The sequence below is a fragment of the Delphinapterus leucas genome, chromosome 4 (assembly GCF_059928025.1).
Source record: "Delphinapterus leucas isolate spDelLeu-1000000601 "Yukka" chromosome 4, BTC_Dleu_Yukka2, whole genome shotgun sequence".
Classification (NCBI taxonomy): Eukaryota; Metazoa; Chordata; class Mammalia; order Artiodactyla; family Monodontidae; genus Delphinapterus; species Delphinapterus leucas.
The window spans coordinates 80,494,917-80,508,244 of NC_143132.1; the positions used below are offsets into that span (position 1 = coordinate 80,494,917).

Sequence of the window (13,328 nt, forward strand, 5' to 3'; positions counted from 1 at the left end):
TGTCTAGTTAATTGCTCTTCTCTGACTCAAAACATAGTAAAACTTCGCTTATCTCCCCCAAGAAGCTAAATGGTTATAGCTCAGACTGTATCTCTAGGTTAATACAAAGATACTCTAAGAGACCAGGAAGACCGGAGCAGGAGGAAAGAGCCCAGGAACTTAGGGACAGCTCTAGGTAAGTTTATTTATATTCCAAAGGGCTGGAGTAAGAAGGGGACTCTTTTTCGGCTACCTCCTGCCTTTTATAAGCAAGGGGAAAAAATGACTTATTTTTTGTCCCTTGCCTATAGGGTACCTGGCTACTCATGTAGGATAATTGGCCTGGCTCTTATTGCATTGCACTAGGAATAAGAACATAAGCGGAGACTAATGCACTTCTTACTCTAAGGTATTTAAATAAGAAATCTGTCTCTGAGCCAGAACACTTTGTGTGCGCATTCAGGATAACATTAATAAAGATGAAATATTAAAAACCCAACAGATAGGTTACAAAATGAACTGGAATATCTTGTTATGCCAGAAAGTATAGAAGTATTTTAAAAAATGATGAGGGCATGCATGTCATGGGGAAACAAGAGCCAGCTTGAAGGAACTCCCACTAGCCAGATCTGGGACAAGTTGAACACCTAAGTAGTTCAGAACCGTAATGAATTAGAAACCATTGAAAATATAGGAATCTCTGAGTTCTTACCAATAACAAATACAAAAAGAAAAGAAAGAAGGAAGAAAGGGAGGGAGGAAAGGAGGGAGGGAGGAAGGAAATAAATGGAGGAGGAGAAGGGGGGCTTCTTGCTTATAATAAAATTCTGAGTGCCAGCTGGATGACATGGAGAAGGGAGAACTTAAGTTAAAAGACCCATCATTTTTCAGCCATCATAGTAAAGACTGGCTCAGGCAAAAGTGATCAATGAATGTTAAACGTAGGAGGGAATTTTGATCTGGAGCAGAATAATGGCACAGTATTAAAAGTGTTCACTCACAGACCGCAAGAGAAAAATGTAATTATACAGTGGCCAAATCAAACAACACCATATCCAAGCTGAAGGGCAGATGGACACTGGATGCCTCCTGATTATGATGCTCTTAGGAGGATACAGTGTCATTTGTGTAGTTTTCCAGCCAGGAATGCAGAAACTGAATTTAATATTGAGAAAGCATCAGATAAACCCTAAATTTTTAAAAACTTTAAAGAAGGACTTTATTCTTCAAAAATGTCAGTGTCTTAAACGACAGAGGATATGGAAATATTCTAGGTTGAAGGAGACTAAAGAGGCGTAACAACTAGATGCAACACGTGATCCTAATCTGGATCTTGTGCTAGAAGGAAAAATATGCCATAAAAGACATTATTGGGTCAGTTAACAAAACTGCAATGCAGCCAGATTAAAGTATGGTATCAGTGTAAATGTATGAAGTTGATAACTATATTTTGGTTACATAAGACATATTCTTAGGAAGTACACATTAAAGTATTATCTTGGTCAGTTCAGTCAACTATAACAAAATACCACAGACTGGATGCCTTAAACAACAGACATTTATTTCTCACAGCTCTGGAGGCTGGGAAGTCCAAGATCAAGGCACCAGCAGATTCAGTTACCAGGTGAGGGCCCACTTCCTGGCTTGCAGATGGCTGCTTTCTCCCTGTGTCCTCACATGGTAAAAAAGAGAGCAAGCTCTAGTCTCTCTCCTTTTTTTTTTTTTATGAGGACAGCAATCCCATCATGGAAGCCCCTTCCTCAAGACCTCTTCTATACCTAATTATTTCCCATATGCCCCGTCTCCAAATACCATCACATTGGGGGTTAGAACTTCAACATATGAATTTGGGGGAGAAACATTCAGTCCATAACGTTCTACCCCTGTATCCCTCCAAATCATGTCCTTCTCACATACAAAACACATTAATTCTACCCCAACATCCCCAAAAGTTGATCCAGTATCAACTCTAAAGGCTGAAGTCCAAAGTCTTATCTAAATATTATCTAAACCAGAAGAGAGCAAAATGATTCAACCTGAAGTAAAACTCTTTTTCTGCTGTGAACCTGTGAAACTGGATAAATTATGTGCTTCCTAAATACAGTGGTGGAACAGGCATAGAGTAGAGATTCTCATTTCAAAAGGGAGAAATTAGAAGGAAGAAAGAAGTGACAGGTTCCAAGAAAGTCTAAGCCTAGCAAAGTACATACCATTAGATCTTAAGGCTTGAGAATAATCCTCTCTGGTTTGATGCTCTGCCTTATAGACGTGGCGGGGGGCATCAGTCCCACCTGTGTGGCTCTGCTGGGTAGGAGTCACTCCCCCAAGGCCCTGGGCAGCTGCCATATGGCCTACTGAGGTCAAGGCAGTGCCCTGCCCCCTTTGAAACCAAGGAGGCAGCCCTGATGGTCTCTGAATCACCATTGGGGTCATTCTTCCCTTGTCTTGAGGAATGGTATATGTTTGCAGGCAAAGAGCTCTATAGTTTGGTCCTGTAGGATCTAAGTCTGACAGCCTGCCTTCATTTTGTCCTGTATCCACACTCGTTCAGTTCACACTAGCAGTGTTTCTGCTGGGGTGGCTGATTAGGTCTGTGGTTCACTCCCACACTGACCTTTTTATCAAATGCTTGTTGGGCCATCCTCTTACTGTTTTTTTCAGAACAAGCTTTCTCATTTTTTGCAATATAGATAAGCTGAGAATTTTCCAAATCTTTAAGTTGTTTCCTTTTTGCTAAACAATTCCTTCTTCAATTCATTTCTCTCCTCTCACATTTTACTAAAAGCAGTCATGAGGAACCAAGCCACTCCTTCAGTGCTTTCCCTAAGGCAATTTCTAAAAATTGCCTCAGCTAAATATCCAGTTTCTTCACTCACAAGTTCTACCTTCCACAAAACATTAGAACACAGTTCAGCCAAGTCCTTTGCCACTTTATAACAAGGATCACTTGTTCTCCACTGGTCAATAACATGTTCCTCGTGTTATTTCCATCTGAGACACCACACCAGAATGGCCTTTATCATCCATATTTCTGCCAACGTTCTGTTCATGATTATTTGTCTTCTCTAAAAAGAGGCGTTCTCGGGCTTCCCTGGTGGCGCAGTGGTTGAGAGTCCGCCTGCCGATGCAGGGGACACGAGTTCGTGCCCCGGTCCGGGAAGATCCCACATGCTGTGGAGCAGCTGGGCCCGTGAGCCATGGCCGCTGAGCCTGCGCGTCCGGAGCCTGTGCTCCACAACAGGAGAGGTCACGGCAGTGACAGGCCGCGTACCGCAAAAAAAAAAAAAAAAGGCGTTCTCTCCAGCTCTCCTCTTTTCCTTCTGAGTCCTCACCAGAATTTCCCTCTGTCTGTATTTCTAGCGTGCCCTTCAGAACTCCTCCAGCTTCTACCAGTTTCCCAGTTCCAAAGCCACTTGCACACTTTCAGGTATTTGTTACAGCAGCACTCTGTTCTCGGCACCAAAAAATCATAGTCTGCTCAGGTTGCGATAACAAAATACCATAGACTGGGTGGCTTAAACAACAGATATTTATTTCTCATAGTTCTGGAGGCTGGGAAGTCCAAGGTCAAGGTGCCAGCAGATTTGGTTCCTGGTGAGGGCTTGCAGATGGCCACCTGGCTTGCAGATGGCCACCTTCTCACTGTGTCCTTACATGGCAGAGAGAGAGCGAGCTCTGGTCCCTCTTCCTCCTCTTATAAGGATCCTAATCCCTTCATCATGGGGGTGCCACCTTCAGGACCTCATCTAAGCATAATTCTCTCCCCAAAGCCCCACCTCCCTCCAAATACTATCATATTGGATAGTTAAGGCTTCAACATACAAATTTGTGGGAGAGCTGTAAACTTTCGGTCTGTAACAAATATTTAGGGCTTGATGTCTGCAATGTATACAACTTACTCTCAAATGAAAAAAAAATATTATGAAAGATGGATAGACCAGATGATATAGCAATGGGGTAAAATGAAAAAATAAGTGAATCTGGATAAATGGTATATAGGCATTCCTTGTATTTGTCATATTATTGCAACTTTTCTGGAAGTTTTCAAGTATTTTCAAATAAAAAGTTTAAAAAAACGAGGAAGTTTGGAGGCAATCCACTGAGTAAGCAGAAGGTTCTTTGGACTATACTTCATTCAACAAATATTTCTTGCACATCTACTACGTAATGGGCACTATCCTGGGCACTTGGGCATTGGGCATCAATGAACAAAACAGGCCCAAAATGCCTCCTCTCATAGTGGGAGAGCTAGGCGATAAATGAGATGGATAAATTATATGATGGGAGTGAGAAAACATGGACTTAGAACGTGTCACCAAAGAGCCAGGAAAGAGCCCTGGACAGGCCGTTAGGAAGGCTTCAGCCTACGTGGGCCTGCCATTGTCCTCTGTGCAACTGTACAGCTCACCTTCTCCTCTCAGGCCTCAGTTATCTCATTTGTAAAATGAAACAATCAGGCAAGACCCTGGGCTTCACAAGGGCCGGGAGCATGTCTGTTTCTGTTTTGCTGCTGTTGTTAGCAGCTGAGTTCTAGCCCTGTTCACAAAGTCTGGCATGGAGCAGGTGATCAGTAATTCATTCTGAAATGAATGAATGGCTAGTTGATCTCCGAAGTCCTTTTCGGCTCTGGGATTTCCAATACCATTTGGATCACCTTAAAGGATGTCATGTCACTTCAGACATCACATCTCATTCCACAGATATTAGAAGGATAATGAGGAAATATTAGGAACAACTTTATGCTAACAAAGTCGATAATGTAGAAGAAATGAACAAATTTCTTGAAAGATACAGACTAACAAAGCTCGGGAAGAAGAAACAAGTGACATGAATAACCCTGTGTCTATTAAAGAAGTTGAATTTGTAGCTAAAAACCTTCCCACAAGGTAAATTCTAGGCCCAGATGACTTTACTGGTGAACTCTACCAAACACTCAGGAGAAAAGTAATACCAGTTCTACACAAACCCTTCCAGAAAATTTTACACGAACAATTCCCAGCTCACTCTACAATGACAGCATTACTCTGATATCAAAAATACAGACAGACATAACAAGAAAGGAAAATTACAAACCTATATCCCTCATGAACATAGACGCAAAAATTCCTAGCAAATGACCTCAAAGTGTAGACATTTGATGATTGAGTGAGATTCTGATGTAAGCACTGGTTGTCCGTGGTGACTGAGCTGAAATGTGGTGTGAGGTCAGATAGCAGGTTATTTTAAAGATAGCTATCTTCCACAAATTAAATATAGGTTTTGAATGTTCCCTTCAAGATTCAGTAGTGCCCTCACAGAAAGAACTCCATGCCAAAGAACTCCAGGCCGGGGGTATCGGCCCCACACTGGAGTACACCCTGCTTTTTTTTTCATTGCAGCAAGAACACTTAACATGAGATCTACCCCCTTAACAAATTTTTAAGTGCAAAATATAGTACTGTTAACTATCGCCACAAGGTAGAGCAGATCTCTAAGAACTTATTTATCTTGCACAATTGAAACTATACCCATTGAATAGCAGCTCCCCATCTGTCCCTCACCCCAGCCCCTGGCCACCACCATTCAACAATCTGCTTCTATAGAATATTACTCAGCATCAAAAAAGAAGGAAATTCTACCAAATATGACAAATATGGATGAACCTGGAGGACATTATACTGAGTGAAGTAAACCAGACACAGAGGACAAATACTGCACGATTCCACTTACATGAGGTATCTAAAATAGTCAAACTCATGCAAAAAGAATATACTCTGCTTCTGCACTGCACCTTTACTGGCTTTGTGTGTGTGTATGTTGGGGAGCGGGGTGTGTCTTCTTCTCTTCAACTAAACGGAAGCCCTTATGAGGAGGAGAGCGTTGCATTCTCCTGCTCTTCCCCCATACTAGGCAGGGTCTCAAGGGAGCTTATTCGATTGACTGAATGGAATCTAGGTAGCTGGCTGCACACCAGATGGATGGGCTACACAGGGAAGAGAAGACCAAGGGCAGCTCTGGCACGTTGAAAGCCACTTATGACCCAGAGGTTTGGAGTAAGAAGGCACCCTGTGTCCAGTATCATCAAGTCGAGCCCCTTCTCTGTTTCTGAAAAATATCAGCGACCTAGAAGAGCTTAAAGAAAGCTCAGAGGAGTTAATGTACCGCCGGCAAACAAACCTAGATCCAAATCCACCTCTACTGCTTAGTTTCTGTGCTACCCTGAGCAACTCACTTCAACTCTTTGAACCTTAGTGTGTTTATCTAAAATGGTGTTTTGTGGCCACACCTCACAGAGTTGTCATGAAATGTGATAAGACAGGTATGGCCCTTAGACAACAGAAGTATTTAGTAAGTGGCATCAGCTAATATCTCAAGATAAGCCCCATTAAGTGATCTGGCAATGCCCTGGGTGAAGTCCAGTCCACGTATCACTATGCACAGGGTGTAGGTTTTCTCTTCCCAAACCTGTACAAGAGCTTCTAAGGAAGCCACTGGGCCCAGCAGGGGCTCAGCTGAGTCTCACGAAACCTTTACACTTAGAGTCACAATTGAAATTGTTTAAAGACCCACATTTAGCTCTATGTGGTTTCCCTATGGAATCTCATAACAACACCTGGCACATACATGCCTGCGTACAGCTGCTGAAACTTCACGGTATGACACCGTTCTCTTTAAAAAGCCATCTTCTCAATTAGAAACCACCTCTTTGTTTTCCATGGCTTTGTCACAGGCCAGATGCACAAAAGGCTGTCCTCTGCATGTGAGGAGGCTGGGAGCTAAACAAACAAAACCGGGCCCAGCTGCCGTCCAGAGGAGCTCTCCCTCTGGGAAGAAAATGAGCTGCTCAAAGGCACAATTTACCAAACCCACAGCTATTCCCCCAGGAACTTTGGGGTGCCAGGTGCTGTCTGGGTGCGATGGTGGGGACTCAGTTTGCCCAGAAACAGACACAAAACAGCTGGGATAACCAACTGGGACAAAAGATAGAGGAGACAGACTGCCAGCTTCCTAGGATACCAATGTGAGAAAGGGCCATAATAGAAGGGCATCAGTCACATGTCAGTATCACAAGGAGCAAGGTCACGCGGCTGCCCGTGACCAGTGTTAAAGCAACAGGCTTGATGTTTAGTGCCACTTACAGTAAGAGAGGAAGGAGGGTCAGCGTGACTGAAGAGGATGGGAAGGGCTTTCTTGAGAGTGGATTGGGCACTCTGGGAAGTCAGCCACCCCCTCTCAGCCCTGGCAAAGGGACCACAGCCATCCAGAAGTGCAGGAAAAAATGCTGTACCTCAGTGGAAAACTATGCATTGTCTGCAGCATTCCCTTCCTCTTTATCAGATTCTAATCCTGTGAGAGCTGTTTTGCAGCGCTTTGTAAGTTGTAGTGAACTACAGACACGCTTATTCAACCTTGCCCAGTAGAGTTTCAGTTAAATTCCCTCTTCCTCCTGCCCACCTCGTGACAAAAAACAGTTGCATTCCTTTATTCAGATTTTGTACTGTTTTGACTTCTCCTCTGAACCGGTTATAACGTCTGCCTGGTTCCCTCCTCATATGAATAAAATAGACACTATCTGTATGATAGTCATGAGCTTACTTTTTCCTGAAAATTATCCTTTAATTTTCTGCCTTCTGCTGGGCACCTCTGAAGCATCCCCAAGCTGGCTGATATCCCTGCTGGGAACCAAGATGCCCACTTGCCTGGGAAATGGGAGGGCACGGTGACTGCCCAACAGACACAGGCAGGCCTTCACGCTGCACTAGTGACAAAGGCCACCCTTTACACAGCCTTTGCTTCAGCACGAGGGCCTCTGAGTGACATGCTCCACGCTCAGTAATCTCACTGGATCCTTCAAAGACCCAGCAGGGCAACTTTTCTTATTTCCCTTTACAAATAAGGGAACTGAGGCTCAGAAAGATAAGGCGACTTGCTCAAGTCACTCATGCAGTTAGGTACTGAGGGAGAAATTTGATCAAGGTCTGTCTCTTAATTCCCAGGCAACCTTACCTTGGCTTTATTTTCTTTCATTGAGGTATAGTTGGTGAACAGTATTATATGTTTCAGTCACGATATAGTGACTATGTTTAAAGGTTATACTCCACTTAAAGTTCTTATAAAATAAATTCCCTGTGCTGTACAATATGTCCTTGTAGCTTTTTATTTTGTACCTAGTAGTTTTCTACCCCTTAATCCCCTGCCCCTATCTTGCCCCTCCCCACTGGTAACCACTAGTTTGTTCTTTGTATCTGTGAGTCTGTTTTTGTTGTTGTTGTTACATTCATTCACTAGTTTGTTTTATGTTTTAGATTCCACATATAAGGGATATCATACAATATTTATCTTTCTCTGACTTATTTCACTTAGAATAATACCATCCAAGTCCATCCATGTTGTTGCAAATGGCAAAATTTCATTCTTTTTTACGGCTGAGTAATATTCCATTGTGTACATGTACCACATCTTCTTCATCCATTCATCTGTTGATGGACACTTAGGTTTCTTCCATGTCTTGGCTATTGTAAATGGTACTGCAGTGAACATTGGGGTGCATGTGTCTTTTCTCAGCATTGTTTTTGTTTTCTTTGGATATATACCCAGGAGAGCAATTGCTAGAAATTAAAGTTTCAGAATCTTTGAGGATTGAGGGTTAGTTCTTCAATAAACACCTGGAAGAGATGCCCGAGAAGGGAGTAGCCTCCCGAATCCAAGAGAATTTTCAGGCCTCCTCCGTGCTCCCTCTCTTGCTTGCAGCTTCCTGCTGATCTGCAGATCATACCACCCCTGAGCAAACAGAGCTGGATTTCTCTCTGAATCCACGCTCCCCAACCTCGAAGCGGCTAGCATGGCCTGGAGACCCTACTCCATTCCTCTGGTTTACTCTTTCCTCAATGACAATTTCAAACCTTCTTGGCTCAAACCTCCTCTACTGAAACCTCTCTTCCCCTCAGCCTCCCTACGAAAAGCCTCCTTTTCTCTGTACCCTACTTTGCAGAGAAAATTGAAGCCCCGTCATCCTTCCACTAGAGACGGCCTCCAGCTACTCCCCTGCATCCTTCTTCCCTTCTGACCCCTCCTGACCCCTCCTGCTGGGGTTAATCCTCCACTAGGCTTTGGATCCACCACTCCCACCACTGACTTAATTATCTCCTCTTTTAAGTATATTCAGTTTCTCTGTCAACTGGTTTTCTCCTCATTGACTTAAATTTGTGTGTGTGACAAAATATGTATAACATAAAATGCACTCTTTTAACCATTTTTGAGCGTACAGTTCAGTGGCATTAAGTACATTCATGCTGTTATACAACCATCACCACCATCCATCTCTAGAACTCTTTCATCTTCTTCTGAAACTGAAACTCTAGATCCATTAAACAAGTATTCCTCTTTCCTCTCAGGCCCTGGTAACCACCATTCTACTTCCTGTCTCTAGGAGCTTGACCGCTCCAGGGACCTCATATAAGTGGAATCATATAGTGATTGTCCTTTTGTGACTGTCTTCCCATTGACTTTTTTTTTTTTTTTGCGGTACGTGGGCGTCTCACTGTTGTGGCCTCTCCCTCTGTGGAGCACAGGCTCCGGACACGCAGGCTCAGCGGCCACGGCTCACAGGCCCAGCCGCTCCGCGGCATGTGGGATCTTCCCGGACTGGGGCACGAACCCATGTCCCCTGCATCGGCAGGCGGACTCTCAACCACTGCGCCACCAGGGAAGCCCCCCATTGACTTTTAAACATACTCAATTCTCTGCAATCTAAAAAATGAAAAGAACAAAAACTGGCCCTGGAACCCTCAACTCTCTATAGCTATTGCCGTATTTCTCTCTGCCCGTCGGAGCCAGACTTCTTGCAAGAACCCTCCACATTTCCCTCCCTCCCCACTCCTCCACACTCTCCAATCTGGCTTCACCGATCTCCCCAACGGCTGTCCCTGAGGCCAGCGGCGGCCTCCATTTTGCTAAGGAGAGAACGATGCTTTTCGATCTTCATCTAAAATGGCCTCTCAGCAACGTCTGATGGCTCTGATCTCCTTCTCGCTGCTCTCATTCCCCAAACCCCCTGCGTGGATTTTTCCTCTCTCTACACTCCCTCTAGTGCCCTCATTTGGTCCCACTGTTTCACTGCCACATAGATAGAGACGATTCACAGACCCTCATCTGCAGCCCAGACCTCTCCACTGAACTCCAGTCCCATCTCTATACCTGCCTACTGGACCTCTCTTCACAGACACGTAGAAGGCAGCTCAGATCAACCATAGGCAGAACCACGTTTTTGATCCCTGCCCCCCCTCTCTGACCCTACCCACCCCTCACAACCCAAAACATCTGCCAGTACTCCTTCCCGTCTCAGTGACTAGCTGGCCAGTTACGCAAGCCGGAAACCCAGGCGCACCTGTGGCCCCCCTCCCTTCACCTCTCACGCCCAACCACACACTGGGTAGCTCTCCAATCCATTCTTTCCTCACAGTCCCCTTCATTTCCACTCTGGCGTGACTGCCAGCATTGCTAGTCCACACGATTGCAAGAGCCCCTAAGTGTGTCTGTCCATCCACCGCACCCACTGCACTGACCAGGTGGAAGCCAGAGGGGTTTACAAAATGCAAGTCTGGCTATGCCTCAGAGAAGAAAACAGGCACCATGGCCTGGCTCCTCACCCTCAGCCTCGTCCCTCTCTACATCCCCACCACCCAGACTCACCTCTTCCCGGGTCCTGGTGCGTCCCAGCTCCCTTCCACACAGGCCTCACCCACGCTGCTGCCTCTTCTCCCACTTCTCGCCGTCTACCCTTACTCCTCGGGCGTGGTGAAGAATCACCTCCTCACTTCTTCCTGACTTCCCTGCCTAGGGAAGATTCCCCTTTATGGGCTCTGGTAGCACCTTAACCCTCTCCTTTGTAGCTGTCTGTTGTAACTTTATATTTGTTTGTATGACTATTGGATGGTATCACGAGAACAGGGCTGAGTCTGTTTCGCTCACCAACGTACCCCCCACACCCACCTCAGTTCCGCACACATAAATATCAGAGCAGGTAACACTTATGCATAAGTGCCGGCCGCTAAATGCTTTGCGTGGATCTTCTCACTTATTCCTCACAGCAACCCTGTGAGGAGGTACTGTTATTCTCCCCTCTCCCCTCTTTACAGAGGCATAAGGAGCTTAGGCGTGATCGTTTAGCTAAGAGAGGCAGAGCTGGTTTTGACGGCAGTCAGGCTAGCTGCAGTCTCTGTCCAGCACTGCGCTCTGCGCAGCACCGTCCCTGTTTGTGTTAGGAAGCAAGGGTAAGTAAACCTTTCTCCTGGGTATTTAGGTACCATCTTATACAGAAGCAGAAGTTAGGCATTAGCATTCCCTGGGGAGCCCTCCAGCTCCAGGTTTCTGTGACTGTGGCACAAGAAGGGACAGGAGAAAAAGAAGGGAAAGCTCGTCCCAACCCCTCTGCCTGATCTTCTAGACTTGCCAGAGTCTGAGCAGCCATGAAGCTCCAGCCTCACCTCCCTCTGTGGTGCAACACGAATCCAGACCCCATCCCCACCCTGCCAGGGCTGTTTGAGAGCCCCCTCGTCTCCTGTGCAGCTCTGTCCTGCCAATCCCACTGTTTGGATGCCTTCCTAGTACTGTTTCTCTAGATCCTGCCCATCTCTCAAAGCCTAGCTCAAGTGCCACTTGCTCCAGAGACTCTCTTGCCGACGAATCTATTTCTTTTAACCTGCCCTCTTATAGCTTATCATAAAAGTAATGTAAAAACCCCAAACATAAGGTTGAACAGAAACAGGTATTAGAAGCACAGAGAGGCTGCTGGAGGATGTTACAATGTTAGAAAGTGACAACGTCATCATCATTCAAATAATAATAGAAGCATCAGAAGAAGAATCGAAAACAAGATGGTGGCCTCTTGCAAAGGAGTTAAGTCCCATCATAAAAAGGTTCCTAGGACTGTGGGCCTCAGATGGAAAGCAGGCCATGCAGGAAGCAGCTTCTGCCCAGGTGGTGAGTTCCTGAAGGTCAGGCAGTGAAGAGATTGCTGAGAGAAACAGGGAAGTGGAGGCCTGGCAGAGGGGAGGAGAAATGCATATTCTGCTGGGACGGTGCTGAAAGGGCACTTAGGGTCACCTCCAGGATCCAATCCACACCCACGAGCCCTAGAAAGTGTACAGAGTCTAAACACTGACATAAAACCCCCCGAGGCTTACACGTATACTCAGAAAAAAGACAAACATTGGTGGTCGGGAGTGAGGTGAATGGGTTTATAGCCCTATCGTGCTATTTTTGATATATGTGCAATCCAGTTTTTTCCACTAATTCAATCCATTAGCAGAACTTTGTGGCGAGAGTACTTCTCAAGTTCCCATTAGTGTAGAGAAATCAGCATATGCTACCTGGAAATACTTCAGGAAATGAATAGTCTAGGGGGATTCATCAGTTAATACCTGAATTGTAATGCTGTATTACACATAAATTACACTGTGATGCTGTCTTATAATACCTGGATAAGGTTCTACAGCATATAAAGCACACCCACGTTCATTGCTTTATTTACTTTTCACGACAGTCCTCTCTCTCCCTGGATATCCTCTGTTGTCCCTTGGGCAACACTCTGGATGTGACCTGCGGCCACAGGGACAGCAGAACTCGGTATTCTCTGGACACTGGACACCTCCAGTAATGCAGACTAATGCCACAGGGGCTTTCCCATGACCACAGTACCAGGCTGGATCATGGAATCACTGTCTTCTCTTTCTCCATGAGGAATCCGGGACGCAGGAAGGGCAAGGGACTTAATTAAGCCGGTGGCTTTGATGTGCTCCTAGTAAATACATTCTACTTCAGAGCCCATGGATTTTCTCGTGTATTCCTCACAACAACCCTGTGAGGAAGAGGCATGAGTAACTTAGGCATGATCTTTTAGCTAAGAGAGGCAAAGCTGGATTTGATGGCAGGCAAGCTAACTGCAGAGTCTCTGTACTGACCACCGCACTCTGCTCAGCACCGTCCATGACCGTGTTAGGAAGGGAACGTCTCTCACTATACTTCTGCACAGAAGACATTTTACCTGAGAGTTCATCAGGCGAATGGTGGTCCTCGTGCCCACATCTTGTTGGAAGTTGGCTGTGGGTGCCCCATTAAACCTCAGGACTGCATCGTGATCATCTATAAACCACAAGGAAACAGAACACATCAGCAGTGATGACGATGTGAGCGTCAGCAATATGCAGAGAGCAGTCTGGAGGGAGAGAGGGCAGGAGGAAGGGGGCGGCAAGAGAATAATACATCCTAATCTTTATCTCATCCTGGTACACAGGGGACAATGATCATATTTGTACAGTGCGATCAGGTCAAGTTCACAGACAGAGGCGGCCGACTCTCTGCCCAACCAC

The 13,328-nt window shown here is 45.5% G+C and overlaps 1 protein-coding gene across 10 annotated transcripts in view; it reads right to left on the reverse strand.

The window, feature by feature from the left end:
- ST6GAL1 (ST6 beta-galactoside alpha-2,6-sialyltransferase 1) overlaps positions 1-13,328 on the reverse strand; it is a 140,284-nt gene that overhangs the window by 12,693 nt on the left and 114,263 nt on the right. For all 10 annotated transcript variants that reach the window (XM_089910704.1, XM_022569968.3, XM_022569958.3 and 7 more), the window contains one exon: positions 13,004-13,101. In XM_089910704.1, coding sequence (XP_089766830.1) covers positions 13,004-13,101 — 98 coding nt within the window. The remainder of the gene's footprint in view (positions 1-13,003; positions 13,102-13,328) is intronic.